Genomic DNA, 22,357 nt, shown 5'->3' with positions numbered 1-22,357 from the left:
CCCCCCTGCCTGTCGGGCCGAAATCGGACACCTCGCTTGCTTAATCTCTGTTTGGAGCCTGATGTTGTGTCCAGATAGGCAGCCCTGGCAAGGCGTTGAAGCTGCTTTTTATTTACCCCGGATCATGTGCTGCCTGAGCGGTATGCGTTGACGGGGGGGTTCTCTGCTCCCGCCGTGCGAGGGACCCCGCATGGTGTCCTTTTTTATTTTCCGCTCTGACAAGTGTGAGAGTGGAATTTCGCCTTCGCCTCATTTGGCTTTGGCGTCTCCTCCTCTCCATTAAGCACGTCGCTAGCTGGATCTTTGACACGAGATCTCCAAACCAGAGTTCTACAGGAGCTGCAGCACTTGAAATGGAGTCGATTGTGAAGCACAACTACATTTTCAGTTTATTCATGCAATTTGGATCACGACTGCATTCAAAAAGATAAAACAATAAATGACAGATGCATAATAGGCAATATAATTGTTCAAATTATAATCTGGCAATAAGATTTGTTCAGTCACATGCCGAATGTGTTTAATTTGCACAATTTTTACAGACAAAGCAGCCAATCATAACATACATTTTGCTTTCATGAAGTAGAAATAGACCAGAATATGTAATAATTTAGCAAAAGATATGACAAAAAAGCACATGGCAAACCAATTAAGGTAAATGAAGGTACCTTGTTATCTTTTGGTACAAAAAATTCCTAGGGAAGGTAAAAAAATATCAGTTTTGGCATCCTTGTGCTATGTAAGAGTTAATAGAATGAGGCCTTTGTATTGTAACTATACGCATGTACAATGAGATTAAAAGCAGCTCATTCAGTGCAGACATGAATACAAATATACAAAAAAGTGAAGTGACAGCTTTATATACATATGGGAAGAATAAATAACTGAGTATGGTTTTATATGCAGTGTATATTAAATATAGTGTGTGTGGGTTACATTGCACATTAGAATTATTGCACATTTATTTCACATTGTTTGCTAGTAGTCACAGTAATGATGAACAAGTGGTGAGTAGTGTGGTGGACTGTGTTGGAGTGAGAATAATGTTATTGAACAGTATACAGATATTGCACAGTATTCGATGCTAATAAATATTAATATTGATCTTGCACGGCTGGAGGTTAGAAGGAAGGGAGTCCAGGGGTTGCGAGTGTTGCGTCAAATCTGTAGTTTCTTGCGGCACTCCATGTCCCCAAATATATCCCCCCTATTTGAAAAGAGATGACGGCTTGCCTGGTCTTTTAATATGTCGTTTTAGTTGACCATACAAGACTGCTAGTCTGCTTTTTCCAAGACCCTCTCCAGTGTGTCTAGAGTGGCTAGAATGTTACTTTTCATTTATACATTGATTTGATGTCAAGTTGAGTTGATGTATTGCACACACTAGGCATACGCTTTACACCAAAATATATAATTATGCTATATTTAGGCATGTATATAGGGCAAATGCTCAGGGAATGCATTGCATTAATGTTACACCTCTTTGTGAAGGTACAGCTCAGTTAATGAAGGTTGTTCATTACATATTTCTGTCACAATGGCTGGACATGGTGAGGAAGGAGGACGCATACATACGCCACACAATGACCCGACGGCGAACAGACAGGAACAGGAAAGTTTTATAAAATGATACACAGGTGATAACAATCAGGGAACATTACACAAGACCAACATGAAACTCCGGTCCGAAGTAATCCCTGCCAGACCGGATCATGTCAGTACCCCCCTCAAAGGCACAACCTCAGGGAGTGCAATTAGAAACGGTCCTAGAAAGGGGGGGAGGAAGTCCATAAGGACGAGTTGGCAGCTGTCCTGCACTGGCGGCTTCAGGCCCGTGCCAAAGCACGGCTCATTCGTGGGCAACCGGCATCCTGTCCATCGTCCACATGCGCCTGCCACTCCGGTCAGGGTCCTGGTGGGGGAGACTGCTGGGAAGTCCGCCGCTTTCCTCGTCTTCGTTATCGCCGGGAGCACCTGAACTGTGCGACGGTAGCTTTCATAGGCCGTCGAGGTCCGGCCGCACAAATTCGCTGGTATTCCCTGCATCCCGAATCGCCAGGGGGAACATGGACAGCGTGACAGATCCTCTCGACCCCACGGTAGGTTTGTAGGCCGCCGAGAGTCTGTCACGCTTGGGGAGCCGATAAAAACATGACATGGATCTAGGGCGGGGAACTGGCGATTACCGGAGGTGCATACATGGAATCCACACGGAATCTTCCTCCCGGCGAACCACGGCTCCCTGGATCTCAGCGGGGCGTCGTCGGCTGCGTCCAAATCTGTATTGGTCATTCTGTCATGATGGCTGGACATGGCGAGGAAGGAGGACGCATACGCACGACATCACAGGACAGGGGTTTAATACATCATTGACAAGACAACGGAAACATCATCACACAATGACCCGACGGCGAACAGACAGGAACAGGAAAGTTTTATAAAATGATACACAGGTGATAACAATCAGGGAACATTACACAAGACCAACATGAAACTCCGGTCCGAACTCCGGACCTGCAGTAACCCCTGCCGGACCAGATCATGACAATTTCAGATAGTTTCAGTGTTCCTTTTATCAATTAAGGTTAGGGTGTCCGGTTACTTCCTCTAATGAATGTCAGAATAAAAAAAGTGATTAAATATGCTGATATGCATATTTAGAAATGCATTTTTCAGTTGAGTGAGTGTCTTGGAATTTCCCCTCTTTGTCCTCCATTGTGTAAATTGCCAATCAGCTTTCATCATGGATGTCTCAACATGTTAGGTAAACCAGGACAAGTGAGTGAAGTATAGAAGCTCTGATGAAGCTTAACATGGCCTTTTATTGACATGCCACCAGATTAAAAAACATGTCTCAGGTGTGATTTTCAACCAACTTCCCTCCTACTCTCTGCCCTTCCATTCTCCCTAAAGACATGCCCTCACCTCATGGTTGTTCCATGTCATGGTGCCCTGAGGGACTTGGATCATTAGAGGCACATTCTGTTTACCACTGTGGCTCTACTGTTCTTGTTCATCTGCTGTGGTGTCAGGGTGCCCATAACCATCTGAGGCCCATGCATGCCTTTGCAACTTAATGGTACAAATAGAGCCAAGCTTCTCCAACCAACATTGTTTTATGCTTTAATCTATATTCATCTTTACACAATCAGCCAGCTAACATGATCATAAATACAGCATAACCATGACCACATATGATCCATGATTTTTGTTTTTATGACTTACCCTCTGAACTCTCTCTCCACTTTTTATTTTGCCTTAAGACACAGGGTCCATTGAGCTCAGCAGAATGGGAGACCCCAACATCAAGCTCCTCTGTTTCCAGCGCCTCATTGACACCAGCCAGGCAGAAGAACCAGGTTCAGCTAGGCTCGTCCATAAACCCATCAAACAACCAGGGTACCTCTGCAGCAGCATCTTTCTTCATCAGGTAAAATCTTGAGTGTGACGACACTGCACATTTTACTTTGAATCTACTGAAAAATCTGAATGTTGCCTCAATGGTTATTTTGACATAAGAAACTACTTTGCACTTGTGCTGTTTCTGCTCTGAAATATGGGCCAGTGGTGTTAGATGATGCGTTGGGCTATAATGCAATAAAATGTTATTGATGGATTCGCCAACTGTTTGTGCTGAGAGACATTTCCTGGAGACAGCTCACATTCCCATAAGAGACTGGCTTGTAATGAATGGTTGTCATTGGGGATGCTTGGTCACAATGATTCATTGGGCTGTTAAAATGCTGAACTTCATGACTTCATGGCACCAAGGGTACAGTTGTGGTCGCCATCGGTGCTGATTTAGGACCCTTTCCCAGTGTCTTAGTAATAACTGTAATCGGTTTGCATGAAACTACCCTCAGATTGGTTGTTTTCCTGAAATGTCAGTTATAGACAGAGTTTGGAATGTGACTGCATTGGACTTTGGGATATGAGGTCAAGTTCCCTTTGGCAGACCTGGCAGGATTAATGGGAATAAGGTTGGGAATTTGGGGTTCTGAGATCCTCCCTACATGTAACTTCCTGTCAGATGACTTCCGCTTCTCCTCCAAACAACAGTAAGCACTGACCCTTGGGAAGACAGGGTTAATTTCAGTGGCCTGATTTATAATTGGTCATGTTTTCTTTGGATGGCGGCTCAGAAAGCAGGTGGGCAGGGTGGTGTTTTTTCCATGCTTTTCATTTCATAGAGGTGGAGATGTGGAGGAAGGGATGGCGGTCACCACCTTTTACTTCAAGACCCTTGCCAAGAATTTCTGGTGTTTATACATTTGCTGAAATACACGGGGAAGTGAAATAGATGTGTCAGTGCTACCACATCTTCTATTGTTAAAACCCATCACTACATCTGTCGTTACACTATTGTCATGCTAGCCCAACCCTACTGGAGCGGTTTTAAAGGATACCACTCAGCCTTTGATGTTACTAAAATAACCCCCACCTCATTGCCATTTTGGGGCATCCACGTCAACAATAGGGGAACTTCTCTAACAAAACTCCTTCACACTGAATTTGAACAAGACCTTCAAAAAGGGCCCAACGCCCCCAACGAGGAGCATTGCATACAATTAGCATTTCGTATTTGTTCTCAGAAGGAATCATTACAGGAGTCGCATATGAAAGAGCAAAGTGGGATAACCGTGGGATATGCAAGGAAGATTCCCAGACCCTGGGCCTTCTCGGTCCAAGAGCGCAAGAGGCTTTTAACTTGCTTGTAAGACATTCAGGATGCTTGCTCAACCTATGAAGATCGACTCATAAATGAGATGTTAATTAGCCTACAATTAAGAAGGCAGAGGGTGAAGGAAGTGTGGAGGGGAATGCCAATTTGTTTCATCCAGACCTGAATCTCCTTTTTTAGTTTTTGTTGTGTGCCCACACAGATTAAATGGTGTATTTTTAACTCTTTATAACCCTGTAAAAATACAGACTGCTTAATGTGTGTGGAATGGGTGTTTGTTGAAAGGGGAGAATGAAAATAAGATTTACTTAAGCTGCTGCTATCTGACCCTTGTGTGGTAGACCATGTCATTCTGCTGCTGATAGACCCTCCAAACCCCCAATTGAACGCTAACACAACCAAAGCCCTTTTCCCACAACTACAGAACAATCATTGGCAGGAAATTGGTATCTCACCTGGGCACTAACAGAGGACTGATAACCTGATATGAGATGTTCTTAGGCACAGATTGCAGAAAAATAAAGGGTCCCCATGTGGAAGGAAAATGGTCTGTTACGACACCAACGTGGTAACATGGGAAAAGGACATAAGCATTCATTCTCTAACTCTCCTAATACGGGTCAGAAGTTTGGCTCCGGCCTGGGAAAAAATATATTGTGAGAAAAACGTTAGAAATACTTACATTTAAGTGAGTGGTTGTTGTATGTGTTATTGAATGGAATGTTCAGGTATGAGCTTCATCCAATAATTAACCACCCCTTGCCTTTATCACAGCAGCGCAGATGTTCATTGCATCCTTTCCAGCAATTTTGGAAAAGATCTTGGGTCCAAACCAAATCAACATGTCAGTGTACTAAAGACACACATGATATGTATCTGTCAACAAGCAATAGTCTGAATCTTTGAGACAAAAGTATTTCTAACTATTCAAACAAGCAGCTTATTGTTATGGGGATGGGCACAAACCTCTGGGCTGTAGCGCTGCCTAGGGAGACAGATTTTTGACACAGTCCATTCTCATGAACACCTGCAGGCCAATAATCAGGCGTATGCTGACATTTTTTGCTCATCTGGAACGTGTCCCTCCCTCTGTTGTCCCACTAAGTCAGACCCGTGCTCGGCTGATGGAGACCGTAGACATTAGAATGGGGATAGAGTTCATTGTCTATGAAAGACAGTAGATTTGAGATGCAGGAAGCAGCTGTTTTTTGGCGCTCTTGACTCAGACACACACACTCACACACACACACACACACACATAGTCCAAGAGTCTTGGCCAGGTGAGCACGCTCTATAATGACGGTGATTGGGACAGGCAGGCATTCCTGAGTAATTGCCCCCCAGAACAATTCAGACTCTCGCCAGACAAGGGCTGCCCTTTATAGCAGACAGAGTGCTTTGTTGCCAGAGCCCCGGGAGAATACGCAGAGAAGCAGAGTGTTCTCCCTACCAGACTGGGTGCACATGCATCATAGATACATAGCCGAACATGTGCAGCTTGACTTTTAATTTGCTTCTGCTTCTTCACATTTTGTCTTGTTTCTGAAATGGTTTGATACTGTACTTTAAGCAGGGTATGAGTGTGTGTGTATGTGTCTTAAATGAACAATAAAAAGTAAATGAAAACATCAAATGTGATACAAAGCAAAAGCAGGACATAGCAGGGAAATAATCATTTTACCATAGTATGTTATTTTTCTAATGTCTGGAAGATAAAATCATAATCGAAAAGACATTTTTATTAATTGCTTGGGCCTAATCTACAAATTTCACTTCTGAGTAGAACATATTAGAAATGGATAAAAAACTGTATTTATCCCAAACAGGCTCCGGGGCCTGATAAAAGGCATTTTGCTCCCCATTCAGAAAGTGTTACAGAATTATTTTTCCGCCGCATTCAACGCATCTTGTAAATTGCTCGAGTGTAACTGATATTATGAAGCTAATTGGTTTCCACCACCCACCATACAAAGATTTGTAGCATAATGTCCCCATGAGCTGTAAACAGTGGGGGACATTAGCCTGGTCTATTCATATGCCTGGGGTCTGTGCTAATGGCCCCAGGAACCGTGGCCTTGTTGTGTGAAACAGTGGGTGGGTGCTTGGTGGTGGTGGTGGTGGTGGTGGATGGAGTGGGTGGGGGATTCAGGCGTGGGAGAAGGAGGAGAGGAGACGCGGTCGCAAGTCTCCCTCACTTAACTCGCTCAGCACCCAGCAGATAACGTCGAGAGAGAGGGGCTTCGGATGGAGGGAGAAGACTGGAGGCGGTGAGGGCGGGGGGAGTCGGAAAAAAGCAGGCAAATGATCCGTGCGGGCCGGCTGTGTGTTTTGACTGACGGCGGTAATCCCCGCCGGCGACAAATTGGCAAAACAGATTAATGCCGAGGGCTGTGGAGCAGAACCACACCACTGGACCCTGCTGTGCGGCTGAGCGAGGGGGAGCGCAGACTGCTCCCATGCTGAGACGCGCGGCTCCAGAGTCGCGCTGAGCTGCCGAACTCATACCCACTCCCACGCGATGGGCAGGCTGGGGATGACCCTGCACGCCCCAGCCCTCGGCAGCTGGAGAGGGAGAGCCGGCGGGGATCCGGAAGGAGCCAACTGGGCCACCACCATGAGAACGAAGTAAGTGTGGTGACCCGGCATGCCTGTCGAGGTGCACCTACTTATTCTGACGCGACGTCACGATACGAGCCGTGATATGTAAACCTTTTCCAAATTCCTGACATTTGGGGGTTTTATGCTGATATTCAAAGAGCCGTTTGTGGCCCAGCTGGAAACCTGCGCCTCTGCACCAGCTTTTTTAGGCAGTCAGGGGACGTGTTAAATCTGCATTCGCTTCTGATTGGATGGGCGAAGCGTTATTTTGATGCTACTTTCTTTTTTTTGTTCTATACTCTGGGGCAGAAACGGCAGCTGGTGGTATACTCTGTCATAAACAGACCCGGGCCTGTGTGTATTCAGATATAAAAGGTTGGTGTGTGTGCTCAAGCAGTGACCTGTGAGTGCACACATAATTGTTTTAATGGCCTTTTTTGTAACAGTGTCTGTATATCTGTGTACGTTAGTGAGTATTTCAGTTGTTGTTAGTGTGTGTGTGTGTATATGAGTGTGTTTCTATATGTGTGTATATGTAATTAGTATATTTTTATTATTAGTGAACGCACGGCTTGTGTGGGTGTTGGATTGTGCGCACGTGAGGCTTTGTGTGAGCAGCTGGGCCGGTGGCGTGGCAAGAGCATTAAGCGGGGGGTCTCGTGGGCCACAGATAAGCCCAGGTGTGAAGACGTTTCAGTGGCCCGTGGGAGGCGTGGGGGTGGTGGGGCTGTTGATGGAGCTGTCACTCCGCTCCGCTGGACTCCCCTAAAGGCCTGATGCCACTGCCACCACTGCGGCATCTTCTTCCTTCTGGGATCAGGGAGGAGCAACGCGGCGGAGGGCAGATGGATGCTTCACCTTATTCTTATTCTTAACCATTTGGCTGATCGCTGGCCTACCAGTCTATACCAGCCATTGACCAACACTTCTACACTTGTTTCGTAATCATTTGCATGTTTGTGCTGAAACTTGTGTGGCCTTTTTTGGGTGCATGATTTTAAAATATTTGTCAGGTTTCAAAATGAACTGTTAGGTCGCAGAGTCAAGAAGAGTTTTATATTTGTAAAGGACCTAAAGTTCCATGTATGGCATTTTAAGTTTAAAAGATTCACATTTTTTCGCGAGACTCACCCAGGAACTATGGCTCCACCGCAGAACATTGTCACGATCATCTGTATTTCTGCACTTTGACTCTGCCTGGTAACCGGCTAGTCGTCTGTCACATGCTGACAGAGTAATGGGGGCACTGTTGATTGGCTGGTTGGTTAGATAGAGAAGCTTTGACCGCCGCAGGGCAGCTACATGAACTGCTTTGTCAGGAAGTGCGGCCTGCTCACTCACAGAGGGGCGTTAGAAAGCTCCGTGGATCAGGGAAAAGGGGAAAAAAGAAACCGCTGAGTCAAGTTGTTACTGAAAAGGCCGATGGGACGGCGGGAGGGTGTGTTTCAGCAGAACCTTTACAGGAGAGGAAGTGGGGGGCAATAGTAGGGGAAATAGTTGTCAATCAGCGCCGAGTGGGCCTTGCCCCTAGATAAGAGCAGGGTATTCGCTTCCTGTTGTAAAGGAAGTAAATAGCAAAGAGAATTGTCTGGGGAGGTGGACGGAGTGGTAAAGGACTGTAATTATCTCCATCCTTCATTGCGTCACTCCAGGCTGTTGATGGTGCTGATTGATCGCGGCGCTGTTTTCTGTTGGAGGCCCGTGCAGCATTAGCCGCCCTCTCGTCAGGGACAACAAATCCGCAATTTCTCAGCAGAGGACCGGTAGCTTTAAGCATCCGCAATATGTTCTACGGGCTTGCCATCTGGCCAGGGGATCGTGAGGTCCTGCGCAAAATAATCTAAACTAAGTGTTGAATTGAAAATGGTGGCTAAACAGAAATGTAAAACCAGCTGTGGGGCGTAATCTCGTGTGACTGGAAAAAAGAATTAATTTCTTAATTTTTCCCGGCTTTGTTAGGAGTCAGTTGTCAGCATCATTGCTCTAAGAAGCACGTTTCATGGTTGTGCGCAATAAGCCGAAAAAAAAGGGAGAACCTTGGCAGAACAAGAACAGCGCTTACAGCATTGCTGTCCTGGTGAGCGGTGATTGAGCAGGGCCTGCTGCTGAGCTCTTCTCAAGCCTCGGTAACAAATGGTGCCTGTAGATGTTCTTTTTGCACACGAGGTCACCTTTGCACACATTTGAATCAGGAATTGGAGATTTTTTTACTAATCTCTCATAGTCTTTTTAGCCCATTCTTCTTCACTCCTGAATATTTGTGTGTTTTTCCACTGATAGAAACATCATCACCATCTTGCTAGTCAGATCAAACCAGCAAATCAGAGTTTTTTGAACACTAAAAATAAATTTGGTTCAGCAGAGTCTAGTACGGCGCTTCCAGGACTCTCTGGGGGCTTTCCAACCTTCTCCTGGTCTCCATGCAGGAAGGAGGTTAATTGAAATCCCAGGCTGAATGGAATACACATTTTCAGTCTTTATGACCTATTGTCTCATCAAACACAACAGTGCCTGCCTAGCTCAATACATTTCCTCAGTGTTGTCCACAGGTAAACAGAGACACATGGCACCTCACACCCCTGCTCAACGGGTCGTAACCACAACAGCCTACCGGATGATTTCCCAAACCACCCGCTCTCCGCTTCGCTATCATCTGTATTCACGTTGCCAGGCTCCCCAGCCCGCCTCTTCAACTCCGTTAATTACGTTTTCGAATGAATCCACTTGCAGTCATCAGTAGGAGTGTGATGGGCACCTCTGAATGGTGTCACATGTCCCCGGGGATTAATGGCGCTAGAACCGTTCTCTACGCTGCTGTCGGTTCTTGTTAGGGAGATCTGTCCATTAGCCTCTGTTTCTCTATCTCTAATGGTTATTATTAAGTCCAATTATATCATTTATTACGTCCTCAAGTTGTGTGCATCAGTCCAGGACGGCGAGGGGTCAGCCACCCACTCCCATCAGGCCATGCGTTGTCACTGTACATGTAACCTAGCTGAAATTTAGTTTATGTTTAGTTTGTTACAAAGCCTTGCACAAGTCCACGAGATGCGGGCTTTTGATGGGTTAAAATGTGATTTATTTGGTGCTCAGGACTGGGATTACATCTATTGAGATTAATTTTTTATTCTTGAACAATCCAGTGCCATGAAATGCTGAGTGGCGCTCAAGTTTGAAAGAGCATCTGGGCAGGCGTGTGTGCATGTGTGTGTGTTTGTGTGTTTAACAATTGGAAATCGAAGGTAAGATGTGCCATCAGCGGACGGGGGGACCGACAGCTTTATCTCTGCATGCGGAGCATTAGAAATGGGGTGGATTATGTCAAGTAATCAGTTCACGACCCAGCATGCAACACTACAAATTCCCACAGAACTAGCGCCCAACTCTCTGTGAGTGTATGTGTGTGGGTGTCCTGAGATTTTACATCTTCTAATGAATCTAAAAAAGTTTTATTGTAATTCAAGTATATGTCATATTCTCAAATAATATACCAGTAATAAAAATATTTCAAATTAATGATAATTTAATATGTGATATTATCAAATTAAATATTATGCTAATTTATAAAGTCAATTCTGAATTAAATTAGGGAAACTTTCATTATATTTTGATTGAATGACCTAATGACATGCATTAATTATCATTATTGATCATAAATCATATCACAAAATCTGATTTGTGATAAAATGGATAATAACAAAATAAAATGCTGACAAAGAATGTGGTTTCTTTCCCACATTCCCTCTCGACTCGTCTGAAGTTGACAGATTAAGGGGCACGTGTCTGACCCCCCAACGCCCCCCTTCCTGCGCTGTCATGATTAATCCTGCACAAAATGTTCCCAGCAGCCACCGCTAGCGGTTTGTTGTGATAGCCGCGGCGTGAGAGAGTGCAAATAAATAATCGCTAGGTGTCTTTCCTGCCAGAACGTGATTAATGAAGGAGGCAGGAGGAGGAGGAGGAGAGAAGAGAAGAGAAGAGTCTCTCTCGCTCTCCTCTCTGCTGTCGGTACGACAGAGCGACGAGGGAGATGCTCTGTATCTTAATCTGAGCCGCGCTCCAAACTTAGAGCCCGGCTCCAAGATGTCATGTTAGTTCTGTAATAAACACGCAGACTTCCGGCTTAACAAATCAGACCGGAGGGCTTTTTTTTTTTTTTTTTATTTTAGGTGGGAGTTTTGTCTGAAATGTCAACTCCAGAGAGAAATTTTCTCCAGAGCGAGAATAAGACTTCATCCAGTTGTCAGGAGAGGAGGAAAAGAGGGAGCCGAACACGTAATTATGCTCTGTCAGGCTATCGACCAAAAAAAAGAATTCTTCATAAAGAAAAATAGAGCTTCCATTCAGAAGGCATTTGAATGAACACACACGCGCTGACATGTGAACGTCTCTTTCACACCCCATAAACCTCGGCAACTCTAGTCCCGAAAAAATATAAAGTAAATGGCCGCCATCCATCCACTGGTGCCTTTTTTTTTTTTTTTTTTCTTACTGCTTTGTCACACCGCTGTCCCCCGGGGGTCTCCAGATAGGACGATTCGAGTCATTGCCTAACAAACATACCCAGCCGAGCTTTATGGCCTCGACCTCCCCTGTGCACTCGGATTTAGACGAGGCCGAGCGGCGGTGCCGGGATTAGCAGGAAATCCCGCGTGCTTGTGGATGCCATTGAAGGGGGGCAATTTAGGAAACTGCAAATAGAATAAAAGACCCTGACTCTTGCCCCCCGCCTTCTTCACCTTTAGCTCTTCAAGTATTCTTAAAACTCAGCCACAGGATGGACTTGGGCTGCATTGTTTTTCCGGCGGGGGTGTGGGGGGAGGTGTCGGGTGAAACCGCAGTGGGAAGTAAACTTTTTTTTTTTTTAATGGGCCGCTGAGGGTAGCACAGGAAGTCGACTGTTTGGTCTGAAGTGAAGAGTCACACGGAAGCGCGACACTCGGGTACTTGTGAATGAACCTGATGTGAGCCATTGTGTGCGTGTGTTTTTTTTCTACTGTTTTAAAGTAAAATGTTCTTTTACAGCACCTCTGTGGACAGGACAGGGGTTTAGTTAGAACAAACTCACTATCCAATCTGAAATTAAGATATTCATTCAACATAAGCATGAAATTCAGTATTTCAATTGACTAGAATGTGTTTAATCAAACAATTAATTCCATTACAGAGAGAATGACTTTTTTTCCCCACAAAACTACTCTAGTCTAGTCTTTTATTACCTTGTTTAAAAAAAATTGTATATTCATTTTGGGAAATTGTAGTTTTGTAAAATGTATCTTCAGACCAGCATTAGAAAATGCGGTGACTTCTCCCAGCGCATTACTGAATTTGGGAATTTTCTTTTCCCCGTTTCATTTTAATTAGAAGCTGTTTTTTTTTTTCATTTATGATCCAACTGTTTCATTTATTTTAGGCCAGCTGGGGATTCCTGTGCCGGGCACACGGCAGGGAACGAAGCTTGTTGTCTTTCTGTTTTTCTTTCTTCCCGGGCAGAATATTTTACCTTGGTGAGCTGGGACCAGCCCAGTAATATGAGCTGAGCAAGTGAGGTTCTCGACTGAACACCCCCCATTCCCACTTTTCCTGTCCTGCCGTCTCCCATCACATCTCACCCCAATTATTTCTTCTATTATCCTGCATACCTTTTTTATTTTTATTCTCCCTTATCCTACTTCTCCTCAGCCCTCTGGCTGCACACGTCCCTCCGCTACTGCATGTCCATAAAGAACAGGAACGATCGGAGAGACTCAGGAGGAAGTTAAAGCGCTTAATAACGGCTGCCCGGGAAATGCTCTGTTGATTTCCTTTTTCGCTTTTCCAATTTCACGTTCCTTTTGAGTCCATTCAGCATTGCCTTAATTGAAAATTGATAAGAGGAGAGCGTGTCTTGTGTGGTGCGTTCCCCCGTAAAGCTCCAGGCTTGACCGTACAGGCTTCCCCACACTGTTTTTACACTGTTTACATAATGAAAAACAAGTTGTATTCTGGAAGCCGCTGAAGCTCTCTGAGCATGAAGGGACAGGCAGCGCATGCTACTGTTGTCTTTGTCTGCCTGTGGCTTGGCAGACACAACTGGTTCGATTTGAGACCCTGGAGTTACCGAGACGCACCCTCCCCCGTCTGAAGAAAGCGCCCGGTCCACCGGGCACGGTGGGTTTCTGCAGGCGAGGGGCGTCAGATCACACAGACTGTGTGAGCTTATGCCCACGTGGCTGTCTTTATGCGTCGGTGTGGACAAATGCAAGGTAGCACTGCCTAAAGGCCTGAATCTGTTCTGTCTGCGTTCGCTTTAATGTTTGGTTTAAAAAGGACTTCCTGTGTAAAGGGCAGTGGTGGCCTAGCGGGTAAGGAAGTGGCCCCGTGATCAGAAGGTTGCTGGTTCGAATCCCAAGCCACCAAGGTGCAACTGAGCACACACTGCTCCCCGGGCGCCTGTCATGGCTGCCCGCTGGTCGCCATGGGTGATGGCTAAAAGCAGAGGACACATTCCGTTGTGTCGTCGTGTCCTGTGCTGTGTATCACAGGGTTCCCTGCCACCTGAAAAAAGTCTGACCTGGAAAAAGAATACATCAAATTAAATATTGATTAAATAATTTGTAATGATTGATTTATCCATTAGTCTGTAAATGGTGCCTCTCATATCACTCATATTGCACAGCTAATACATGACGTGCAGTGACATACGTGGTACCCGAGCGATTCAATGCCTACTAAAAAGTTGTGTGCGTGCTCCATGGCAATTAAATTTTTTTAACAGCGTTTGATGCCTGCCGGACACATTAGTGACCGACCGTGTTGAATGCCGCCCAGCGCCTCGCCGTTCTGCTCCCAGCTTTTCTTCATGCCAGGTTAGATAATGAGGCTACCGTCATGGCATTGAAAGAGGGGCTGAATTCAGCAGAAACAGGTAAGAGATAAGCGGAGGATCAGAGGCTGGTGATGACGAACGCCCCTCCAGCATCTTCTGCTACTCTATGAGATGTCCTAAACATTTCCTAATCCTGCCCTCAGTTAGGTCAATACCTAAACCTATCTAATGTGGCATGGCTGCAGCTGGAAATATGTGGAGTGTAGTTTCAAGGCCACTACTGGTAATAAATGACGTCACTTCTAACATTAAAAAAAGTAAAATAACAACATTTACAGTTCAATAACTGCACACTCTCAGGAAATAAAGTATGTAATTCTATCTTTTAGGGATAAATGAGCTTATCACTGGGGTAGTGACATGTAAGGAACCTATTTGTACTCCTTTGACCTTCTAAAAGGCACATGAGGAATTCTTGAGAAATGGACATTGCTTTCATTATTGCTACATTATATCTACATATGCACATACATAGACAGACGGACTGACAGACAGATATGGTGCAGAGAGGGCAAGGAAGCTTCCACTTCTGAAAGATATGGAACAGGGTTACACAACGTCACCAGTAGGAGTGGAGAAACAGAGCAGAGGGCAAGGACAGAACGATGGATGGTGATCAACTGACTCTGGGGTTTGTCCGCAGGAATTTTATCCCTGATGAAGGTCCTGATTGGCAGATTGTGAGCGATGTCACATGTGGGGTTCTCACTCTCAGTTTCACACATGGAAGAGTCTAGAACAGATTAGGCAACGTGTTTTCCTCCTGGCGTTTGTGGGAAGAGCCTCTTGATCCTGGCTCATTTCCCCACACATGCTTCCACGTCTCAGGTTAGTAAGGGGACACTTAGCAGCGCCACCCAGTTCACATGTGTCCATCAGTCGTGTAAAGCTCACACTTACACATGACCCAACACGTACTAGTGCTGCACTGAAGTGCTGGCTTTGGTGAGAATGCGCTGCCAAAAAGGAAATGGGACTGAGAGAGAAATACCTGACCAGACCCTTCCACTTCAACGTGTGAGAAGACGCTTGTATTCTCAATTCGGAAGTGGACCCTCAGACCTATAGTGTTCACCAGCTGTGTCCTTTGGGAGCTCAGACCAGTGCTGGGTGAGATCATTTTCCTTGGTGCTCAGAGTGATGTCATCATGGGTTCATTTGAGGCGTTTGTGTGGTGTGTTGAGGCGTTTGTGTGCTGTGTGGGTTTCTCCCCGCAGTCCAGAGACTTGCAGATTACGCGGTTTCTAGCAAAAAATGACACTGATTCATTCTAAGCTGCTGAAACAGCTTCCAGGTTTCCAGGGGCTGTAGTCCCGAGTCCTGATATGGTGGAAGTGTCCGTGATTAACACCGGTTTGGAAGATTCATCCTTCTGAATGCCTGTTTGAGAAGATTATGTACCCGCCTTCATAATGATGTAAAGCCACCAGCCTATGCTGCTACCTGTTGGAACCATTTTATTTCTAATTTAGCAACTGGTTGGATACCGGGGCTGTGGCCAGTTCCTGCGAGACGCCATCTGCTTCCTGGGAATTTCACCTGAATGCAACGGGGCTGTTGCAGGCGGCTCTCCTAAGCCCTGGCTGTGAAGACTTATTAAAGGAAATGGGAAGGGTCCTACATTCCAACTCTGGCCTTCACTGATCAGACTATCTTGCCTGGAGTAAAACGGACAGGAGGAAGGAGGGTAAAAAAGGAGAAATGTCAGCGATGGTAAATGGGACTGACATGGTAATTAGCCACAAAGACTAACTAAAGAGCCACAAAGAGCTGGACAGAGGGGGCTTTGAACAGGGGCTGGTGAACAGAGACAAATTTCCTCAAACAAGCTAATGGGAGCCTCGGCTAATGACCACAAGTCACCCGCACCCACCCACACACACACACACACACACACACTTTAGCCATTCCACCCTGAACAAAAGCTTTTATTTACTGTGACAGTACGGTCGTACATTAATCTCACCTGTAAGCACACATTGTTCCAGCGATCCGTCCTTGAGACAGTGAGGAGGAGGAAGGTGCTGATTGAGTTTTTGTCCGATCGGTGGGGTCTTTTTTCATTTAGCCTTCAGCGGGTGAAACACACAAAGCAACATGGAAGCCCATGCAAAGCCAGGAAGACCATCGACTTCAGCTCCGTCACCCTGTCCAAAACACACTGTAACCCGGAACCCCCCCCCTCGCCTCCTCCAACCTTCTGAGGCTGAATGGATCACCGGTACAATATTTTCGCTGAGCAGCATTATCCGAGCGCAGCCAATCAATCTGTGGTTGTTAGGGGGAGAAAAAAAACTGCTGCGTCCACGGCTGTTTTGGATGGACCCGTGGCACCGTGTCCTTTCCTGGGGATTTGATCCTTCAGCCCCCTTTCCCCTAGCATTCAAGCTCACCCTCACATGCCAGACTCATAAATAGGGCAGTGTGTCGTGAGAGGCTTTTTTTCCTCCTCCTGTGTCTCATGAGGAAGACCCCCGGAGCTGAACTCGGTTAAATTGGCAGTGGTGGGAATACGGCTCGCTCTCATGCCAAGTTCATACGGTGGTCGGGGCTCATTGAAAATCAGGGCCCCCCTCCCTTCCCAATGACTCCCCCTCTACCTGTCCTGTATAAACGCAACTCTATGAGCTGACAATCATCCCCCTGCCATGCTGTCCATCCAGTACACACACACCCACTCGTCTATTTATGACCGACACATTACCTCACCCATCAGACCAATTACCTCCGTGACAAAGAAGTCTCTTAAAGAGACACACTCGCTAAGGCATACTCACCAAATCTGTTTGATGTCAGGGACGGAATGAAACGGGGTGCTCCTTTACACATAAAGAATTCATGCAGCAAGGGGGGAGAGGGAGAGAGAGAGAGAGAGAGAGTCACAGAAAAAGAGCGAGAGCGAGAGAAGCAGATCACACAGCAGCACTCAGCAGTGCAGCGCAGACACTCTGTCTAGCTGTCAGGAGCAAAGGGGGCCGGGCTGACTGAAGAGAGAGGGAGTGGGAGTGAGGGTGTGTGTGTGTTTGTGTGAGTGTGTGCATGTTTGTGTGTGCATGTATGTGTGTAAGGGCAGGACAGCTGCCAGTATTTCTCCGGCAGTCCTAGCCGAAGCTTTGCTGCTGGATTCCAGCTCCCTCTCCCCCCGTCCGACTCCCGACGAGGGGGTAAAACGAGAAAAAGAGGAGGAGGAGGAGGAGGTGTAGCCTGACGGATTAACTGAACAAACCCAACACTGACAGAGGAGGGCAAGAGGAGCTACACGAAAGAAAAGACAGAGGGGGGATCTATCACAGGCACCGGGACTAACGCTGGAGCAACAGGAAAGTACGGGAACGCCGGAATGCCGCGGGGTCACCGGGAGCGGAATAGGTGCCGCGTGTCTGCTGCTGCTCTCTCTCTCTGACCCCCGGTGTCACTCACCCGTCCCCTTCGCCTGCACATCCCTCCTTCGCATCTCTCTCGCTCCCCTGCCCTAAAGCGTGACCCGTCCCCTTTCCGGCAGGGGTGAAATTGGGAGGAAAACCCATAATGCCCCTCCACCTTTCCGCAGCCGCTCCTCCTGCGGCGCGATGAAGGGGAAGCCTGCCAACAGACACGTGGACCACAAACTTTGTCCCAATGATTTTAGCGCCGTTTGGAAATGACCGTGTAACGTGTGATGGATTGGAAAGAACTGTGAGTACCTGCCCCTTTTGTTGATCTGATGTTACGCCGCGAAGCGTTGCGGGAGTTTGGGGTCTCGGCGGCAGGAAACACGAGGACGGGGCCGAACAGGTGGACCTGTGGGGGGAGAGCATGGATTCGCTGGCTGCTTTCCATTAAAGTGGAATCTGATTTTCAGAAATAGAGAGCGCTGTGACAAGCAATTAATTTTCCCATTAGAATGTGTGTGTGTATGTGTGTGTGTGTGTGTGTTTTGTCATGCCGAGGAGCTCTGTTGTTGAACGCCCTTCACCACGGCATGTCTTTCTCCTCCCCTCCACACCTCTTTACTTTGCCCGGCACGCGTCTCTCCTGGCCATTGTGCGATTGATGCCGAGCTCAAGGTTACAAGCCCGTCTGAACGGCGAGAGGATTCTCAGAGCCTCGCTCCACCAGCTCCGTGCAGTTCCCTCGCACTTCCACGACACACCTGCCGCACAGCTACGGGGGCCGTAATTCAATTACGAACGGAACACGTTTTCTTTCCATCTTTCTTTCTTTCTTTCTTTCTTTCTTTCTTTCTATCACCCTCTAGGCTGTCTGTCCTACCCTCTTTCCACAGGCACTTTCTTTCATTGTCATTTTTTTTTTTTTTTTTTTTTTTTTTTTTTTTTACCCCTCCCTCCCGCCTATGCCGATCTCTACATCTCATTTGTGTGTTCCCCCCGCCTACCGGGGCTCTCGCTCGCTCCCACTGGCTGGCTTGACGTCCCCGGAGATGCCCCACCCCCCCGTGTGCCCCCCGCTGGAGGCTCTAATTATTTCATCAGCCGGCAGTGTGATTCCTGACTGCGCGCTTGGATTTGGCACGGCAGGAAAGGAGAGGAGAAGAGGGCAGATGAGATAAGATGAGATGAGAGGGAAGAAGGAGCGGGTGTCATAAGTTCACAAATAATTCACACACTCTTTACTGTGCTCTGAGGTAATAAGATGATGTTATTGAAATGATAGGCAGGGTGGATGTTGGTAATGATGAGGGTTGTAGGTAATGATGAGGGTTAGTGATGACGGTGGTGGTGGGACTGTGGTTTCTGACACATAACTGCCCAGGAATGCCAGAACTGGTGGTTCCAGTGGGCCGGCAGGGGTTTTCAATTAGAGCGGCATCCAGACTGACCCCACCCAGCCTCCAACCCCCCCGTCACAGCAGCGCGGTGGAGAAGAGCTCGCAGGCAGCGACTAATGAGAGACGAGCCTAACTACCTACAGAGGCTGCTTTCACTCTCACTTATTCACTCAACGAACCAGACACACTCACAGTGCTCAGACCCCATAAACACAAAAACATGCACACACTCACAGTGTCCAGACCCCATAAACACAAAAACATGCACACACTCACAGTGTCCAGACCCCATAAACACAAAAACATGCACACACTCACAGTGCTCAGACCCCACAAACAAAAAACATACAACTATCCCATAAAGACACAAACACATACACACACTCACAGTGCTCAGACCCCATAAACACAAAAACATGCACACACTCACAGTGCTCAGACCCCACAAACAAAAAACATACAACTATCCCATAAAGACACAAACACATACACACACTCACAGTGTCCAGATCCCATAAACACAAAAACATGCATACACTCACAGTGCTCAGACCCCACAAACAAAAAACATACAACTATCCCATAAAGACACAAACACATACACACACTCACAGTGTTCAGACCCCATAAACACAAAAACATGCACACACTCACAGTGTTCAGACCCCATAAACACAAAAACATGCACACACTCACAGTGTCCAGACCCCATAAACACAAAAACATGCACACACTTACAGTGTTCAGACCCCATAAACCAACACACAATGTTTTAAACTCATAAAGACACAAACACGCCTGTCCCATAAACATACCTGTACCACTAACAGAAACACACACACAATACTCTGACATCATAAACACTATTATTCAATCTTACTAACAGACCAGAATTTGTGTTAAAGTAGATCTGTGTATTCATAATTGTCCCCAGTTTGGCTACAAGAAATGAGACACTTGTCCTCGCTTGACTACTGAAGGTATAGAGATTTTTATAACACAGTTATTACCATTTATTACCAATGTATATGTGTCTGTGTGTGTGTACCCAGGGTGGTAGTAGCCTAGTGGTTAACACACTTGCCTATGAGCTAAAAGACCCAGGTTTACACCCTCACTTACTACCATTTTGTCCCTGGGCGAGACACATAACCCTGACACATCCCCCAGGGGGAAGTTACTCTGGTTATTATAATATAAATGCCATAAATGTAAATGTTTACACTGGTTTGATGAACATTCAGAATCCTGATCTTCAGCTGATGATGGATGGAATGCCTGCTTTTGCCCCTTTATTAACTCTTTTCGTGAACCTTAATGCATCCATCACTGTTGTTTCAACCAGCATCTTCATCCTTTTTCTTTGCAGGCCTGTTTCATGGCTGCTTTAAGGGTTTTTCTTTATGCTCTTTCGGACTAAAATCCGTGGCACATACCCAGCAGTTGGCTGATGGATGGAGGTGGTGTAGAAAGAGCTGCTGTCTGTGTTTTTTCTTTCTGCAACCGTGTAACAGCAGGCTGTGACCTTTTAGCTACAATTTCACCATCCACTGTTTTAAATGTCACACCGTACCACCGAATCAATCAGTGATCAGTTTTTTTACCCCCCCAGCCCTCCAACCTTGTTCTCTTGTTCCAGTAAAATGTTGTTCGTATCGTTGGAAGGTCTATGAAATGTAGAAAAGCTTTTCCTAGCTCGATTGCGCTGTTGGTGGTATGGCAGTTGTGTGTGTGTGTAAAAGCCGTTTCATAAAATCTTTAAGGGTTCCTGCTCATTCACACTTCCTGTCTGAAGTCGAACGTTTCCACAAGTTTCTGCGCTTTGAAGCCAGACGCGCTGCTTAGTCATCTCGGCTGAGTTATGTTGAGTGGGTGAACTTTTAAAACCCCCGACCCCACAGTGGCGCACAGCAGGGCAATTTCTCTTTGTTAACACGACTTCATGGAGAGCCCAGCTTTAATTGGCTGCGTTGTAGTTGTGATCCTCTCTGCAGCTGAGATTTCCACCTCTCCTCTTCTGCTCTCAAACACCGCAAGCTAATCCTTTTCACTCTCGTTTTTTTTTCTAAGAGCTGCACAGAAGCTCAACCTGTCCGCCAAACGGAAGAAGCATCAGCCGCCGTCCCTGCTGCACCCACAGGAACCCTCCATCTACCCCACTAACTTCAGCGGCATCCTGCAGGTTTCCCCTCCACCCGCTCCACCATGCCTGCTCAGGGCTGGAGCCAAGGCCAAGGAGAACACGAGGATGGGGAAGGTGAGATCAGCGCCACGAGACACACAAACATTCACACATGTACACACACCATCTCAGTTTAATTAAGGTGCAATCACACAAACGCACACACATTATTACAAAGGGTGTGTTCACACTTGGATATATATATATATATATATATATACACACACACACACACACACACACACACACACACACACACACACAGTACAGGCCAAAAGTTTGGACACACCTTCTCATTCAATGTGTTTTCCTTATTTTCATGACGTTTTATGTTGGTAGATTCTCACTGAAGGCATCAAAACTATGAATGAACACATGTGGAGTTATGTACTTAACAAAATAAAGGTGAAATAACTGAAAACATGTTTTATATTCTAGTTTCTTTGCTCTGATTACTGCTTTGCACACTCTTGGCATTCTCTCGATGAGCTTCAAGAGGTTGTCACCTGAAATGGTTTTCCAACAGTCTTGAAGGAGTTCCCAGAGGTGTTTAGCACTTTTTGGCCCCTTTGCCTTCACTCTGCGGTCCAGCTCACCCCAAACCATCTCGACTGGGTTCAGGTCCGGTGACTGTGGAGGCCAGGTCTCCACTTTTTGTTAAGTACATAACTCCACATGTGTTCATTCATAGTTTTGATGCCTTCAGTGAGAATCTACCAATGTAAATGGACATGAAAATAAAGAAAACACATTGAATGAGAAGGTGTGTCCAAACTTTTGGCCTGTACTGTACATGTGTACATACACAAATGCATTTATACTCGTGTGCACATATATGCACCTTTATATCACACAAAGCCTGTACAGTTTTATACTTGCGTTCGTGCATATTGTGTATGCAAACAAATGCACACACACCTAGACTGAGTTTCAGTAACACAAACACACACACACACACACACACACACACTTCACGGTTGAAAGAAATGCAATGAGGCGACATGTTAGTCGCTCAACAGAACAGTTTGCAGAGATGGAGCAAGATAAGATGGCTGTAATGTCATCAATTCAGCCATTTTTTCTGAGCACTGGCACATTCCAGAATGAATGCCGGGTGAGAGAGGGAAGTCTGTGCACCATTAAACGTTTACTTAAAACACTATAAAGCATGCAAAAAAAAGGAACCTTTAATTTAAAAGGCAGTGAGTTGCTGAAACAGCAGAAAGCCCATTAGTTGTGATTACGCTGAAAGTTCAACTT

At 46.1% G+C, this 22,357-nt stretch overlaps 1 protein-coding gene and 1 long non-coding RNA gene across 6 annotated transcripts in view; one reads left to right on the top strand and one right to left on the bottom strand.

Annotated features, from left to right (window-relative positions):
• Window positions 1-22,357, top strand: part of kif26ab (kinesin family member 26Ab) — a 66,748-nt gene that overhangs the window by 26,751 nt on the left and 17,640 nt on the right. For 2 of the 5 annotated variants that reach the window (XM_028983498.1, XM_028983491.1), the window contains exons 4-5: window positions 3,264-3,430; window positions 20,986-21,172. In XM_028983498.1, the coding sequence (XP_028839331.1) occupies window positions 3,264-3,430; window positions 20,986-21,172 (354 nt within the window). Of the gene's footprint in view, window positions 1-3,263; window positions 3,431-7,272; window positions 7,307-17,078; window positions 17,823-20,985; window positions 21,173-22,357 lie in introns of those variants that run through there. The other 3 variants (XM_028983524.1, XM_028983506.1, XM_028983514.1) reach the window with 2 other exon arrangements.
• On the bottom strand, window positions 12,504-17,097 carry LOC114792436 (uncharacterized). The gene is made up of 3 exons (XR_003750123.1): window positions 16,925-17,097; window positions 16,114-16,216; window positions 12,504-13,832 (listed from the first exon to the last, which is right to left on the bottom strand). It is a non-coding gene; the product is annotated as an uncharacterized LOC114792436 (long non-coding RNA).

This window comes from Denticeps clupeoides, chromosome 1 (assembly GCF_900700375.1).
Source record: "Denticeps clupeoides chromosome 1, fDenClu1.1, whole genome shotgun sequence".
NCBI lineage: Eukaryota > Metazoa > Chordata > Actinopteri > Clupeiformes > Denticipitidae > Denticeps > Denticeps clupeoides.
This window is presented reverse-complemented; position numbering and strand designations above follow the sequence as displayed.